The sequence below is a fragment of the Tachypleus tridentatus genome, chromosome 2, assembly GCF_004210375.1.
Source record: "Tachypleus tridentatus isolate NWPU-2018 chromosome 2, ASM421037v1, whole genome shotgun sequence".
Classification (NCBI taxonomy): Eukaryota; Metazoa; Arthropoda; class Merostomata; order Xiphosura; family Limulidae; genus Tachypleus; species Tachypleus tridentatus.
The window spans coordinates 46,827,842-46,844,683 of NC_134826.1; the positions used below are offsets into that span (position 1 = coordinate 46,827,842).

Sequence of the window (16,842 nt, forward strand, 5' to 3'; positions counted from 1 at the left end):
AACGCATTGCAGATGTCATGTACTTTGTTGGTCTGAATTTATCAGCACTTTATTGGCGTCAAATCTTGACATGGTTGTTTTCTATGATTGACTTATAATTCATGTCCAGAAAAACTAACATAATCATTAAATTTAGTTGAACTGGTGGAAGATTTGATCCTTGGTTCAGTTTAAAGAGAAGAAACAATTAGATGAATTTTGTTGGTATGTCTAAAGAAAAGGTTGATCTGCATAAACGGTATTGCTGCTTTCAATGACGAAGCAAAATTTAACGATCGGATAAAAGCAATTTTTTTTACGCAACCTTCGGGTTATTCATAAAGATTTTTAGAAAAAAATAAAATGTTTAATACTTGAGAAAATTTCGAAAATTAAACTTTCATTTTTATTACTGAAAAGCTCTCATTATAAAACAAAATAAAACAGAACACTTAGAAAATGACGAATGTCTTTTGATTAGTTCGGAGAGCATTAGACTGGTTTGGAGACGCAGACGGTGGAATATCGTTTGCATATTAGTTTTAGTGTTCTGTCATTTGTGTATTTGAACAAGTGTTGTTCATTTCCTTACTGGATTTGTTTTTTAAATATCTTTTTTTCATAATTTTTATTTGGTAGGTATAGATGAAACAGGATATATTTTAGTTTCAAGGGTACAACATTTACAGTTTTCTGTCTTCAGGGCTATAAGTTTTGCAGTTATTTATATTTATTGCTATAACGTTTGCAGTTATTTATATTTATTGCTATAACGTTTGCAGTTATTTATATTTATTGCTATAACGTTTGCAGTTTTATCTTCATGGCTATAACGTTTGCAGTTGGTATCACTCTCTTTGTTGCTTCCTCCCAGTGACACAGCAATATGTCTGCAGACCCACATCGTTAGAAACCACGTTTCCATATCCAGGAGGCAGATCACAAATAGCCCATTGTGTAGCTTTGTGTTTAATTCCAAATAATAACAAATAAATCATTCCCTTTATTGTTATTTTTGGTTATTTCCAGACGATTCTAAGCTATAAAAATCGTTACCGCTCACAAGCTAAATATTTTCTGAAAAATCAATGTTTATTATTCACAAATTAATTTTGTATTTACATTAGTCATTTCAAACGGAATAACTCCACAGTTAAAAATCTCTAAACCTTTAAACATGATTTATGTGGATTAATATTGTATTTTAGCATTTCGACCAATAGATGTCATTATTTTATCACATGCTTGCCCTTTAAGCTGTGGGGGTGTTATGATGTGCTATCAGTCCCACTGTCCATTGGTAAAAAATTATCCAAGTATTGACAGTGGTTGGATGGTGTTGATTAGTTACCTTCCCTCTAGTCTTACACTGCTAAATTAGGGACGGCTAGCGCAGATATCCCTCGTGTAGCTTTGCGCGAAATTCAAAAAACAAACAAAAAATTTATTATGTTTATCCCTGACACAATTTCTTAAGCCTTTACTAAACCGTAATGGTTTGTTTCACTCCAGTGTCCCTGTTGTTGTTTTTTCTGTAGGGAAATATGTATGTTCTGTATGATAAGAGCTAGCTTTAAGATATTTTTAATTATTTTAATTTAGTTAAAAGGATGGAACATCCAAGATTGACCAGTAGGTCCCATGTTGTTCCAAAACGATATATTATGTTATGTCAATTTATCCCTATTCAAGATCTCCCTCCCAACTCTTTTGCCAAATCTACAGAAGCAAGATCATATCTCATTCCATCAAAACTGGCTTTTCTAAAGTTTGGAATCAGAGTTCTATTGTTCCTCAATTTTACATGTAGTAAAATCGCTAACCTAACAGTCGCTTGTACTTAAATGTTTACCAACCAAAACTTTGTCTATCGTATTGACATCAATAAACAAAAACAAACTACATAAAATTGAGAGAGAGAAAACAACTTTAACACTTGTAATTGAAGTAGGTAGGGTAACTGAAATAGGTCCTGTTGAGCATCAACAAACTGTGATTCACCAGAAGGAGGTCGCAAAATCATACTTAAAGAGTAAAATTATAATGATAGATATTTTCTTCAAAATTAACTGAGGATGAAAAAAGTTTAGCTAGGATGAATAAAAATGACCAATGTTAGACTAGAATGTCACTAGTTGAAAATAAAATGGTTCAGCGACGAGTCAAGATGTATAGCGTGCAGGCCAAGATCTGACCATACATTATCTGTACAGAAGGAAAATTGTCATCATATATTAAGCAAGAAGACAAGGTTAATCCTTCCTATAGGAGGGTTTATCTGTGAAAAAACTTGAGTGGTAATATAGGTAGGAGAAACATTATATAAACCAGTGAGGCTCTGTGTGGAGGCTAGCTTCAGTTTCTAGGTGAATAAGAAATCTCAGGGTGCAATCTATTGACAGCCGAGCCTAAATGTGAGATTCTTGTGATCTTATGACGTGGCCATGTGCTTACCAAATCTAAATTTAGTAAATTCTTAACGCTTGACAACTGTAGAAACTTGGCACACCTGAAATAACAACAATGTTTGAACTCCTTTGAGGTTTATAGTATTAAAGAGAGTGAAATCAGAACATTACAATGGGAAAAAGTCCAATTAACATAAAGAAAGAAAGAAAGGGAAAACTACAGACTCGTAGCTGAGATAACACTTCAAGTCGAGTACTCTGGTCCAATTGTATACCAAAATCTCCAACAACCATTGTACCACTCTCTGAGAACTTCTTATCAAATCATGATTTTCTGGTTACATCACAGGTCAGACCTAAATGTCCTATATTAAAACTGTCTAAATCAGTTATGAATAAAGAATCTCAGACACTGTCTTATATTTTCCCCATCTTCCAGGTGTGGCACAACAGTAAGTCTGCGGACTTATAATGCTAGAAACCGGGTTTTGATACCCACGACGGACACATCACAAATAACCTATTGTCTAGCTTTGTGCTTAAGTACAAACAAATAAAATTATATTTTTACCCTTGGTGTTTGAAACGTGTGATACATTAAACTACTTCTATCTAATTCCTATCTTATGCTATATAAGGCTCGGCATGGCCAGGTGGTTAAGGCACTCGACTCGTAATCCAAGGGTCGCGGGCTTGAATCCCCGTCACAGCAAACATGCTCGCCCTTTCAGCCGTGGGGGGCGTTATAATGTGACAGTCAATCCCATTATTCGTTGATAAAAAAGTAGCCCAAGAGTTGGCGATCGGTGGTGATGTCTAGCTGCCTTCCCTCTAGTCTTACACTGCTACATTTGAGACGGCTAGCACGGATAGATCTCGTGTCGCTTTGCGCGAAATTCAAAAACAAACATTTATGCTGTATAATAGGTAATTTTCTGTTGTAACGAATACCCTGATTTTTCTTATCATGACATTAAAGTCTGACTTATTCAACAATATATTCTGCATATTGTGCTATAAAGTATTACAATTATTTTTAATTACGAGTATACAGTGACATTTTAATGTTGGCCCTCTAGGTGTAACTAAACTTACTAAGCATAGATGATTGCTTCCTGTAAAAGCTAAAACGTTTTTTTGTCATGAAATAGCCGTAAATAATTCTGATCACGTCCCTCTATACATATCAAACGTATTTACCAACCGAATATACTTTTGGCTCTGGAGAAACAGTAACCACGTGATATTGCACATGTCAGGGACTGTCTAATCAATACATTAAACGTTATAGACTACGTACTTTGCCATAATGTTTGTGAAATAGCGTTGAACTAATACTGCTATTCAACAAGAACAACCACATTAAGTATCGATAGGGGACCTCAGCGTTGCATAGAGTGGAATTTTAGTAGTTCACCGTGAAGAATTCGTTATTTCTGTGAAGTGACACAGCAGAACCGCACTTGGAAGTTGACAGCAATGTACGGTAAAGGTAAGAGTCAGTTAGTAATTAATAATTTAACAAAGCTTATTCTATTGTAGTGATCTTCGTTGTGCTGAGACAAACTTTGTTATTCTTGTTTAAGTAACAACGACTTGTGTCGTTATTATTATTATAATTACTACATTGATTTACTAAATGCTTACCTCCAGCCAAGGAGCTAAAATTTAGTACTAAAGTTTTTGTTGTTTTCGTTATGTAAGCAACAACTTGCGTTATCGTTTTTATTAACTAAATGTGTCCCTTTACTTGTTAAACTAATGTACTCAACTAAGATGTTTAGTTTGATTATGTAAGTCCTTCTATGTGATCATATATTGAAAATAATCAACAGAAATGATCGTTCTGTTTAACTTTTAAACATGTGTTGCTTTAATAAACTATTATGTTTTACCTTGTTCTTTTTTCACAAACTTAAAAAGCACGAAAGTTTAAAAGAGGAATAAATTTCACGAGCAACGTTTTATCACGTGCTTATAACTAATGAAGGTTTGCTATGTGTGTGTGTGTGTACTATACAGGTTTTTATAGTGTTGTGAAAATTTACGTAAATAGTAACAATGTTAAGAAAATCAATTTGTTTTTCATTAGAAGTGTTAATTACTTATTCATTGTTTTCTTAACATTTTTTTTTCTTATCTCAGTTACAATATAAATATATAATTTATGGCTAAGAGGTTACACGCTCTAGAGTTTCGTTTACTTTAATGTTATGATTACAATTGGTTCACGTACCTTGAGTGTGATAATTAGCATTTTAGTCCACACAGCCATGTCTAGTTATTTGGACGTAATGTTCTTTATGTCTTTACTAAAGTAAAATCTTAGTTTTAATAACTAATTATTCTGAAGTCTATATTTCCTTTAAGATAATAAATTACAATTACTTATCAGAGCTCTTACGAAATAGAGAGCGTCTCTTATATTCTGCTGAGTATAACAATAGCAAAACACACACACTCTTCTCAGGATTTTGGTTTTGTTAATTCGTTTTATATTGTGTCATTCATATAACTATTTCTCAGATTACAATTCAACGACCTTTTTTCAATAAACAAAAATATATACACTACAGCAATCGTCTACTGAAGGGAGTTTATTAATAATAGTGAGCGTCTTGGGCTAGGAATTAACATAATTAAGTAGCAAAAACCTATAGAATACAGTAAATAATATACAGTAAATACTACAGTGAAAGTTAAAAGTTAGGAATTAATAAGAAGTTTTATTATTAAGTAATAACAATGTGCAGAATACAATAATACAGTAAATCTTAGAAGCTAGAAATTAACAGTTAATGTTATTATTAAGTCGCAACAATGTGTAAAACACAGTAATAGATGTTCTAAGTGTTTCCATTGGCGGTGCCTGAACTGCATATTCATTTTTAAAATATCGAATTACTCATTTGTTGAATAATTTTGGCACACCATGTAGAAGTTATGATATGCAGTGTTTTAAATTACTTACATTGAAGTGTAGCTCAGCGCAGAATTATCTAAGAGGGAGAAACTGACAAAACACTTATCCGTTTTGGTTTTTTTTTGGAATCACCTTTTGAGATATATTTTATTTTGCAGCTGAAACAGGTGAATCTACGGGTTTGGGTTTTTGTGGTTGGATTCTCACTGCACTGTCCTTCGTCTTGTTCTTGGCGACCCTGCCTTTATCTCTCTTCATATGTATCAAGGTAAGAAGTAAGAGTAAAACCGTCTTGGTTTGTTTCAAATTTCGCGCAAAGCTACACGAGGGCTATCTGTGCTAGCCGTCCCTAATTTAGCAGTGTAAGCCTAGACGGAAGGCAGCTAGTCATCATCACCCACCGCCAACTTTTGGGCTACTCTTTTACCAACGAATAATGGGATTAACCGACACATTATAACGCTCCCACGGCTGAAAAGGCGAGCATGTTTAATGTGACGGCGATTCGAACCCGCGACCCTCAGATTACGAGTCGAGTACTTTAGCCATCTGGCCATGCTGGACCAAACCATCTTGGACTTCTAATGTTAAATATTCTCGTTCTATCTGTCGGCTGTTTTGTATCTGAACTGGAACAAAGAGTAACAGCAAGCGGGTGATTGATTATTTGGAATTAAGTACAAAGCTGTACAATGGGCTATTTATGCTCTGCCCACCACGGGTATCGAAACCCGGATTTTAGCAGTGTGAGTCTGTAGACATGCCGCTGTGTCACTGTGGGAGGGGCCTTTTAGATAGAACAACATTGAAGTAATTCATTGTGAAAAGTATAGTAAAAAGATTAGTTATGTATAATTTCTGCAGTATCTAATGAAATGTGAGAAAGCGAAGAAAATATTTTTTGGAAACTTTGCAGTTCCTATTTAAGTAGGAAAAAACTCACTATGCTATAAAACCAAAACAAATAAATAAATAGATACGTTTAAAGATATCTTTTGCCGACTACCTATAACCCCTAAAAAAAAACTCGCTTTTTATAAACACAAAACTTAACGTTTCTTGTTAAGTAAAAATCGTTTTTTTTCTTAAATTACTTTGGAATTTATTTACATAATCATAATATTTTTACTCCACTCCACCTGTGGGGCAGAGGTAAGTCTCTGGAGCTGAAAGTCCAAGGTTAGATTCACCGGGGTGGACACGGTGTGGCTTTACTCTAAAATAAACAAGCCAGCGATTCACTGTGGTTCATTTACGTGCATTTACGGAGCATTACATAAAAAAAATCGACAACTTTATAAAAAAAAATATTACGGTCTTTCTTCAGCGACATTAATAGTTACTTTTGTGTTGTGTCACTTAATTACTATGGCTTGATCGTTTTTAGTTACTGTTCTTGTGCTTTTATGTTCGTGTTGTTTTTTACACCGTTTTGAATTAGCTGGCTGTTGTGTTCAAGTCTATTGTATAACGCATTTCAATACGACTTCATCGACGGAATGTTTTATTTGTGAATATTTCCGGTTCGTGAAGCACGTGCTCTTTTCCCACGTTGCTTCGACAGAAACTTCTGTAACTAACGTGTGGGGGTAGAAGAAATGCTACGGTAGAAAATTAATTGTATATGTGGTTGTAAGAGTAACAATTTACAGATCTCTAGACTTTAATAAATATTCACTGATATGAAAACTGAAGTTAAGTCTAAGTAAACCATATACTTTAATAAATATTGACTGGTATGAAAACTGAAGTTAAGCCTAAGTAAACCATATACTTTAATAAATATTCACTGATATGAAAACTGAAGTTAAGTCTAAGTAAACCATATACTTTAATAAATATTGACTGGTATGAAAACTGAAGTTAAGCCTAAGTAAACCATATACTTTAATAAATATTCACTGATATGAAAACTGAAGTTAAGTCTAAGTAAACCATATACTTTAATAAATATTGACTGGTATGAAAACTGAAGTTAAGCCTAAGTAAACCATATACTTTAATAAATATTGACTGGTATGAAAACTGAAGTTAAGCCTAAGTAAACCAGAAGAGAAACAGTTTGTTTTCCTACACGACAAGAATCGTTGTGATTCAGGTTATGAAAGCACCAGTAACAGTCGTTCCTCTTGTCTCCAATGGTTTGTTTGTTCGTTTTTGAATTTCGCACAAAGATACTCCAAGGTTATCTGTGCTAGCTGTCTTTAATTTGGCAGTATAAAAATAGAGGAAAGGCAGCTGGCCATCGCCACTCGTGTCTCTTTGCGCGAAATTCCAAACAACTCAAACCAAAACTACCACAAATAAAATTTGGTTACTGTGCAAGACTAAAGAACCAAAGAGAATAATATCCGGAGAAATGTTTGAATGTGATAATGTTTGTTTGTTTATGGATTTCGCGCAAAGCTACTCGAGGGCTATATGTGCTAGCCGTCCCTAATTTACCAGTGTAAGACAAGAGGGAAGACAGCTAGTCATCACCACCCACCGCCAACTCTTGGGCTACTCTTTTACCAACGCATAGTGGGATTGACCGTCACATTATAACGCCTCTACGGCTGAAAGGGCGAGTATATTTGGTGCAAGGGGTTTCGAACCTGCGACCCTCAGATTAGAAGTCGAACGCCTTAACCCACCTGGCCATACCGAGCCATAAGATTATGAAATGGGAAATAGTACATAGATCAAAATGAATTTTTACATTTTCAAAATGACCTGCTTGACTTTTCAGCCTTCACTGTTTAACATACATCATTAGTAAGCCTGTCAGTATGAAGAGAAAAAAGGTGGTTTAATACAAGAAAATGTATAAAAAATATTAAGATAATAAAGATACAACAAAAAACAAGTTGTTTAAAATCACCTGACATGAATATGTCTTTTTCATTGGCGGGGTGCACTCTGAGTTCCGAGTCTGTTATGTCTCAAATTACTTGTGTCTCATATTCCAGATTTATTATATTCCTTTCCTAATTTTATATGGTAATTAACGTAGATTTAATAAATGGGGTATTATTTTCCTCAAAATATTTTTAGACGAAAGTGAATCCTTAAATATCAAAATAATAATCTAAAATAGACATATTATATAGTGCTAGAGTCGTGTGCGTGTACTTTTTTAAATAGTGTTTTTAACCTCCAATAGGTGGTGCAAGAGTATGAACGCGCAGTTATATTTCGCTTGGGACGTTTACTACATGGTGGCTCAAAAGGGCCAGGTAAGTGTATTATATGTTTATCATAACATATATATATAGTCCTACAGTGTTATGTTCACTAGTCCTTAGCTCTTCTATTTAAATATAAAGATTGTCATATTCGATACTCTAATTATTACTAATGTCAGTTACTGGATAAACCTGAATATTTTAATTAATACATGTTAAAAATATAGCAACCATTAAACTATAACAAAATCATGAAACACTTAATTGATTAATAGTGAAATTCATAACAACATAAATATATTTGTTTCAATTGTCGTTTACTATAACAATATGAATGCATTGTTTGTACATAGTGTGAATGAAATAGAGTAAAATAATCTTACATGAGAATAAACAATGTGCAACAGGTACATCATACATCAAATGTTAAAAACAAAAGGATTTTCTCACACTAGTATTTAAAACCAACAATAATATTAAGTAGATATAACGAAAAAAACAAAGCATCGATTTCTGTAAAGATGACACTCAGTTTATATAACCATATAAACAGTTTCGATCCGACAGTTGTACTTTAGAACTATTCGTAAATCTAGAATGAACAGTTTTTAATGCATTATATGTTGCACCATTCAAAACAAAGATAACGGTAACTATGTATAATTATAGTGGATTAACAGAATTAGAAGCCCTCTACTTTTGGGTAATTTGTTGTTGTTGGTTTTTTTCTTCTAATGGTCATGAAATAGCAGAATTAGATTACCCCTACTTTTGGGTAATTTGTTGTTGTTGGTTTTTTCTTCTAATACTTATTGATTAGCTGAATTAGATGAGCATTTTGTGACTTTAGGGTCAAAGAACACGTTTGTATGCGTTATGTTATAATAATCAGTGATGCAGAAAAAACCCACTTGTAGAGAAATATATAAGCGAAAACGGCTCGTTTGGGTTGAGAAAATATTTAAATATAAAGATTGTCATATTTGATACTATAATTATTACTAATGTCAGTTACTGGATAAACCTGAATATTTTAATTAATACGTGAGGTGTTAAACGTATTCTGTTAAAAAATATGGCAACCATTAAACTATAACATCATTACCTGTTGTTTCTCTCCAACAACACGTACATAGAAATGTACGGCGGGAGTAACTATGACTCTCTTAAGGTCGCCAAATGTCTCCTCATCTAATTAGTGACGCGCATGAATGGATTAACGAGATTCCCACTGTCCCTATCTACTATCTAGCGAAACCACAGCCGAGGGAACGGGCTTGGAGAAATCACCAAACATCGGTGTTAGATGTTTGAATATATAATTTTATATTATTTATTATATTATTTTTAATATAGGAACACCTTTATAACACCGCCCTCTGCATTCCGACACTCAGTTACACAACCCCTATCAAATATGCGGTCAGCTTCCGGTCAGTTACCTCTTTCTTTCTTGGTCAACCTGACGATGACCGGAGAAGGTCGAAACGTTGTTCGCTCCTTTATGTAAAGTATTTTCTCAACCCAAACGAGCCGTTTTTACGTATATATTGACCACTAGATGGCACGACTATCAGAAAATAGGGAAGACGGTAAATGACGTTTACTGTATTTCTTTGGTAGCACGTAGCCCCCTAGAGGCACATCAGTATGTCTTCCAACTTGAAAAGCTAGAAAACAAGTTTCTATATTCGTGGTGTGGACTGTGTAACTTTGTGCTCAATTACAAACAAAGTTGTAACATACAGCATGACAAGTGAGGAAAATTGTTAGTAGGAGTGATATTCTAGCGTGTTTTGTTACTGACGTTAAAGACTGCAATAATTGTAAGCAACTTGAAATGAGGACTCATAAGCGCTAGGACAACCTATTTACACCTACTTTGATTGTTTAAATACGTATTTATAAATTATTCATGAACCAGTTTGCTTGAGGCTTTGTTCGTTACGGTGTCCCAAGTAGCTTATCACACACACAGAGATCAATAAAAACGTTGTTACTTTTACAAATCACAACAGGGAACCACTATGATTTTGCGCAGAAAATCGGTGATTTCACCTACCTATTTTATCTAGCTCTTTACAAAGACTATTATAACAGGCTAAAACCGTTAATCTACGTAAACTTCGTCAGCAACGAACGTGCTAAAAACCGTGTGGAATTCGAAAATTAATAACATAAAAAAGCTTTATTTCTAAACTGTCCTATTTTGCCTTTTTTTCCCATTTGTAGATTGATAAACAATTCAAATAAAGTTGAGTTTTTTCAAATACTTCTCTTTTCGGAGTAAATTTTTGACAGTTTGTTGTTGTTGTTTATTTCGTTGAGACAAACTAAACTTTCGCTCCTTGGAAGACACAACAGCAAAATGTTGTTATCACAGGTCGAACGTGTTGTATCAGAAAAGTGATAAATGTTATTTTTATCCACTCACATTTCCGCTCCAAATGACGTTCATTACCATGATTGAAGAAAATACAGGTGTGAAACCGAAAACACGTTTTGTAATTAACAGTTATATTAAGAAAACAAATATTACCTTAAGTATTTTTGTAGTCTGAAAGTAACATGAATTATTAATATCATAGTCAGTGATAAGAGAAATAATATTCCTTCTTTTCTTTACTTTAATTATAATTTTTGTTCAGACACATCGTGCTAATATGTTAAGAGTACAAAGACATGAAAACCGACGGTAAAACCTTTATTATTAATTACACTCGACTGATTTCGGTAACATAGATACCATCTTTAAGGTCTGAAAATAGGCTGGGCTAACATTGTAGGCTTTAACCCTGATAATGGTAATTATGTTACCAAAAGTAGCTGGTTGTAACTAATATTAAATACTTTTCCCTTTCATTGTACCAGAAAAAAAAAACGATGGATTTAGTGTGGGGGGTCTCTAAACAAGTTTAATTTTTTTGAAGTTACCAAATTGAGTTTAAAGTTTGTATTAAAAACTGGAGGGTTGAATTCATTCTTAAAAAATAAACAAACACAAGCTATTATTCCAGAAAACATAAGTAGTTCATTCAAGCCAACGTCTCGTTATCACGACTTCATCGTGACAAACAAAACATTTTCTGACTCATTTCAGGCCTAAACCAATTAGTGTCTTGTTTGCCCAGATGAAGTCGTGATTTCGAAACGTTGGCTTAAATAAAACTACTTATGTTTTCTGGAATAACAGCTTGTGTTTTATTTACGTGTTTGCCAACATTGTGTTTCAATTGGCTAGTCACGTGCCAATGACCACAAAATAATTTTTATTGTATCACTTTCTAAAGCATTTATAAACCCGTCTGTAAACTGGACGAGTTCCAGTAAGCAAAACAAACAAAAAACATGTAAATTAACAAACGTTGTCTCCACGTCTTTCATCCGTCGTCACTTTTAGTATGTCATCAGATTCTCAGAGAAGACAAGATCTCATCAGTACTTACACTTCTCTCTCAGAAACGAAAGGATAATTGACTTACATTCCAGTGAAAGCTGACTAGGTATTTTTAACATATGTGTGTAGTAATACATGTTCATAGTTAACTTTCTTTGCTTTCAGGCATCTTCTTCATACTGCCTTGTATTGAGAACTACACAAAAGTAGATTTACGTACTTTGACCTTTTGATGTTCCACCGCAGGAGGTAAGCACCGATGGTTGCTATAGCGACACCCACATGTGTATTGTTGGTTTTAACAACTTCACACATTTAGTACACGTACAGCTACCAGGTAAATATTATAGTACTATTAAACAACGTTTAGGCTTTTAACTCGAATACGTATATCGTTCGTGTTGTATTCAAACGTATTTCTTCAAGTTTATCTCCGTCCATTCTTTTCACGTTTACGCATGCACAAAATATTTTGAACATTCTTATCGTTTTATGGACGCATTTTGCAAACATTTTTCAAATTCTTTGATAAACTGAATTCGAACTTGTTTGCATAACGTGCTGTGATTTTTAACGCAGGTTTTTTTGGGTTTTTTTAGCTTTAAACACCAGTTTGTCGTGTAAGTTTTGTAAAGGGGCGTGTTTTTCCTAGTGTTTTAATGTATGGGTTACACTATTCAATTATTACATTTTTATTTTAAACCGTACAATTAATTTCATCTTAAGTTCTCTTTGTCCCACTATTTTCCACCCTCCACCCTACTCCTACCCTTTACAACAAAAGTTCCCTTTATTACTTGTAATACGTTAAATACAAACTATTATTCATAGAGGTCAGTCCCACTGTTCGTTGGTTATAACTAGTTGCATGGCCTGGCATGATAATGTGGTTAAGGCATTCGACTCGGAATCTGAGAATCGCGGGTTCGAAACCCCGTCACACCAAACACGGTCACCCTTTGGGCTGTGGGGACGTTAGAAGGTTACGATCAATCCCACTATTCGTCGGTAAAAGAGTAGCCCAAGAGTTGTCGGTGGTTGGTGACAACTAGCTGCCTTTCCTCTAGTCTTACACTGCTAAATTAGGGACGGCTAGCGCAGATAGCCCTCGTGTATCTTTGCACCAAATTCAAAAACAAACAAACTAACGTTATTATTGAGAAATGCACTATTTCAACAATTGTAATATGTCATATAACATCTGTTGTTTTTGTTAAAATGAAAACAGTTATTTCAAAATAAGTATTTCTCGATTATTAATGATTAAAATGTTTTTCTTACGTTCTTGACGAAGTAATAATTATATACTCTATAATCCGTTCCTAACAGAACAATTGATTTAATTTTGTAGGCTTATAGGGTGGTTGGTTTTAAATTTCGCATAATATTTCCCTAATTTAGCAGTGTAAGACTAGAGGGAAGGCAGCTAATCATCACGATCCACAGCTAACTCTTAGGTTACTCTTTCCAACGAATAGTAGGATTGACCTTCACATAATAACGTCCCCATGGCTGAAAGGGGCGAACATGTTTGGTGGGAGGAGGATTCGAACTCGCGACCCGCGGATTACGAACCATGCGCCTTGACCACCTGGCCATGCTGGACCGTTATAATAATAATTGTTCAATTATGTAAGTGTAAACCCGTTATTAATGGAATAATAAATGTTCAGTCATGTAGGTGTTAACCCCTTATTAATGGAACAATAACTGCTTAATTAAGTAGGTGTGAGCCCGTTATTAACGAAATAATAACTGTTCAGTATGTAAGTGTGAACCCGTTATTAATGGAATAATAATTCTTTAATTATGTATGTGTGAACCCATTATTAATGGAATAATAACTTTTCAGTTATATAGGTGTGAACCCTTTATCAATGGAATAATAACTGTTCATTTATGTAGGTGTAAACCCGTTGTAAATGGAATAATAATTCTTTAATTATGTATGTGTGGACCCGTTATTAACTAAATAACAATTATTTAATTATGCAGGTGCTGACCAAAGATTCAGTGACCGTCTCGGTTGATGCTGTAGTTTATTACCGAGTTCACAATGCCACTGTGTCCGTTGCTAATGTGGAAAACGCTCACCACAGCACTCGACTGCTAGCTCAAACCACGCTTCGTAACATGCTGGGAACACACGATCTTCATCAGATACTCGCTGATCGTGAACATATCTCCAACTCCATGCAGGTATTCAGTTCACTCATTCAGTTTCACACACTATGCACACATAATTGTAAGTGTATATACATATTTATGTATGTTTAATACAAGTAAATTAACTGGTACCAAAAGCTGAGTTTAAGACAATGGATCAGAACTAGGGTCTTCGTGCTGTGTGATAAGTAACGTTTCTAACACTTGTGGTAGTAACCAGTGAAAATAACATTTACAAACTTGCTTTGAGATATAAAAAACATTTCCTCGCAGTTGTGTTCCAATGAGTGTAGTGACTCGGGTGCTTAAATTCAATTTGAAAACAAATGACATTAACAAATTATTAGTGAAATATTTGCACCTGAAGGTGTTTCGTTATTATTATTATTTGAAATGTATTTTGCTCATTTTTTATCACTTTAAAAGTTCAATGTTTTCGAACATTTATCTTAACTTGGAACTCTTTGTGTGTGTTGTAACATATAAATCTTTGAGTCTCTGAAATAGTATCAAATTTGGTAAATTATTTTGCCAAAGTTTAATTTGTTCAAACATCTTATTACTTTTAATTAACAAACATTATTGCAAACGTCAAGAATTTGTTCTAACACATTTGTTTGTTTTTCCCCATTTACAAAAGCTAGATTTCGTTAGTAAAATTCTGTGCCGTTGAAGTAGCTAGGTTGGAGAGGTTGACGTTAGGGTTTGAGTTGCCTAATGTGAAGCAATGTTGTAATACTTTACATTTTGCACTCCAAGAAAAAAAAATCATGTCTGTTAGATAAAATTGAAAAGTTACATATTTGTAACTTTATATTTTGAACAGAGATTACGAATTAGGTTATTTAAACACTAAAATACAACTGAAATGTTTCCATCTGAAATCTTATACAGCTTTATTCCTGCTTACCTGGTCTAATGAAAGCTAATTATTTATTGGGTAACATTTTCTTAGTTATCTAGTCTAATCATAGCTAACTGTTACTGGGCAGCATTTTCTTGGTTATCAGATGTAATGAAAGCTAATTAGTTATTGGGCAGCATTTTCTTGGTTATCAGATGTAATGAAAGCTAATGGTTTATTAAACAACATTTTCTTGGTTATCTGGTCTAATGATAGCTAATGATTTATTGGGCAATATTTTCTTGCTTATCTGGTATGATGAAAACTGATGATTTATTGGGCAACATTTTCTTGCCTATCTGGTCTAATGAAAGCTAATGGTTTATTGGGCAGCATTTTCTTACGCATGATCTCTAATGATTTATTGGTCAACATTTCCCAGTTAGATGGACTGTTCAAAGCTGATCTAACGTGGCTTGCACTATTAAGTTGGTTGTAAGTAGAATTTTATATAATTCAAACTAAATCTGTCACGTCAAAACGAAAGTTATGTTGGAGTTTTCTTTTTCATTATTTAATTAGTAAATTACTTTGGGAGAGTTGTGAAAATAAAAATGAATTTAATCTCCTATTCTGACTGGAAACCAAACGTTTACCATTTTGTTTTTTAATCATTTCACGAACAAACGTAAACGTATAAATATTATCTCGATATAAAAATAATCTATTCAGTTGAATATTTTCTTTTATTTCACCATTTAATTAATTTAAAATTTACATATAGGTTATGAAAATTTAAGATCTCGTCAGACTGGTTTTTTACGTAGCAGTATGTATAACTGTGGACAGTTTTCTTTAGCAATATTCCTAATATGGAATTTTCATGTTTGCTCAACCACATGGTATGTCTTTCTCTGCCTCATGTTATGGTATTTTCACACTTCTTGCTACCCTTATTTAACATTCTTAATTTCTACAGTATTACACATGTGTCCTCAATTTGCAACTCCAAGTTCTCTAGCCCTGACTCATCTTATATTAAGATTCTGCTACTCTTTCCTGCCTATGTCCTCGGCTCAAATTACGCCTCATAAAACAACTGCTGTTTTATGCATGAAGGTTCCACGGACAAATGTGTGTGTGAGTCGATCTTCAGCATGCAAACTGGTCCAACTAACTGATTGAGTCATAGAACTGCGACACATTTGTTTTGTTTGAGCTTCTCGTTGAGTGAAAATGTTCTAGATATAGTAGTACTTATCCTTGCAATCTATGAAAATCGATAACGCTATCATTAATGATAGCAAGTTATACTAGGTTAGATCAGCGATTAAACTGCAATGTTCATGTCAGTAAAACATTGGTCACAGAAATGTGACGAACTTTCAACAAAATGGTTACTTGCTGGTTTTCGAAAAAAAATGTTTTGAATTGGAAACTGATTTTTATTCGCTAAGTAATTCTTGTAACTACTGTTAGGATCATGCCAGAATAACCATAAAGATTTCCTGCATAGGTTCTGTACAAACCATAATTTAAAGCAAAACCATTGGCATTACCCAAAAAGCAGGCCACGCCTTTTTTTCACAATATCCAATGATAAGTATCATCAATAATACATTTACACTCTACTTATCACAGTTGACACTTGAACTCCACGTCTATTCTTAAAGTTCAGAAAATTAAGTTTAATTCTGAAGTTGCACTAGATGGCAGCACTTGCATTTTATTTTCTAAATTTAACAAGATGGTCAATGTGGTAGAACAATGAAAGTTTTCTTTTTTTCTTCTTTTTTGCATATTTTGCCACCAGGCCTTCAAAGAGAAATAAATCACGTATATTTCTCTCGTTTGTTTATCTTAAAATCGAATTTTTTACATTTGTTTTACAGAGTTTATATCGCCGTTAAATAACTCTTAAGTAGCAAACAATGTAAACGTACCACAATATTCACAAC

The 16,842-nt window shown here is 33.8% G+C and overlaps 1 protein-coding gene across 1 annotated transcript in view; it reads left to right on the forward strand.

Moving 5' to 3' along the window:
- Nucleotides 1–3,188: 3,188 nt before the first annotated feature.
- Nucleotides 3,189–16,842, forward strand: part of LOC143242894 (band 7 protein AGAP004871-like) — a 31,325-nt gene continuing 17,671 nt past the window's right edge. The window contains 6 exon segments of the mRNA XM_076486499.1: nt 3,189–3,879; nt 5,469–5,578; nt 8,456–8,528; nt 12,040–12,101; nt 12,103–12,123; nt 13,870–14,073. Of these exon segments, the coding sequence (XP_076342614.1) occupies nt 3,867–3,879; nt 5,469–5,578; nt 8,456–8,528; nt 12,040–12,101; nt 12,103–12,123; nt 13,870–14,073 (483 nt within the window). The 5' untranslated portion in view covers nt 3,189–3,866.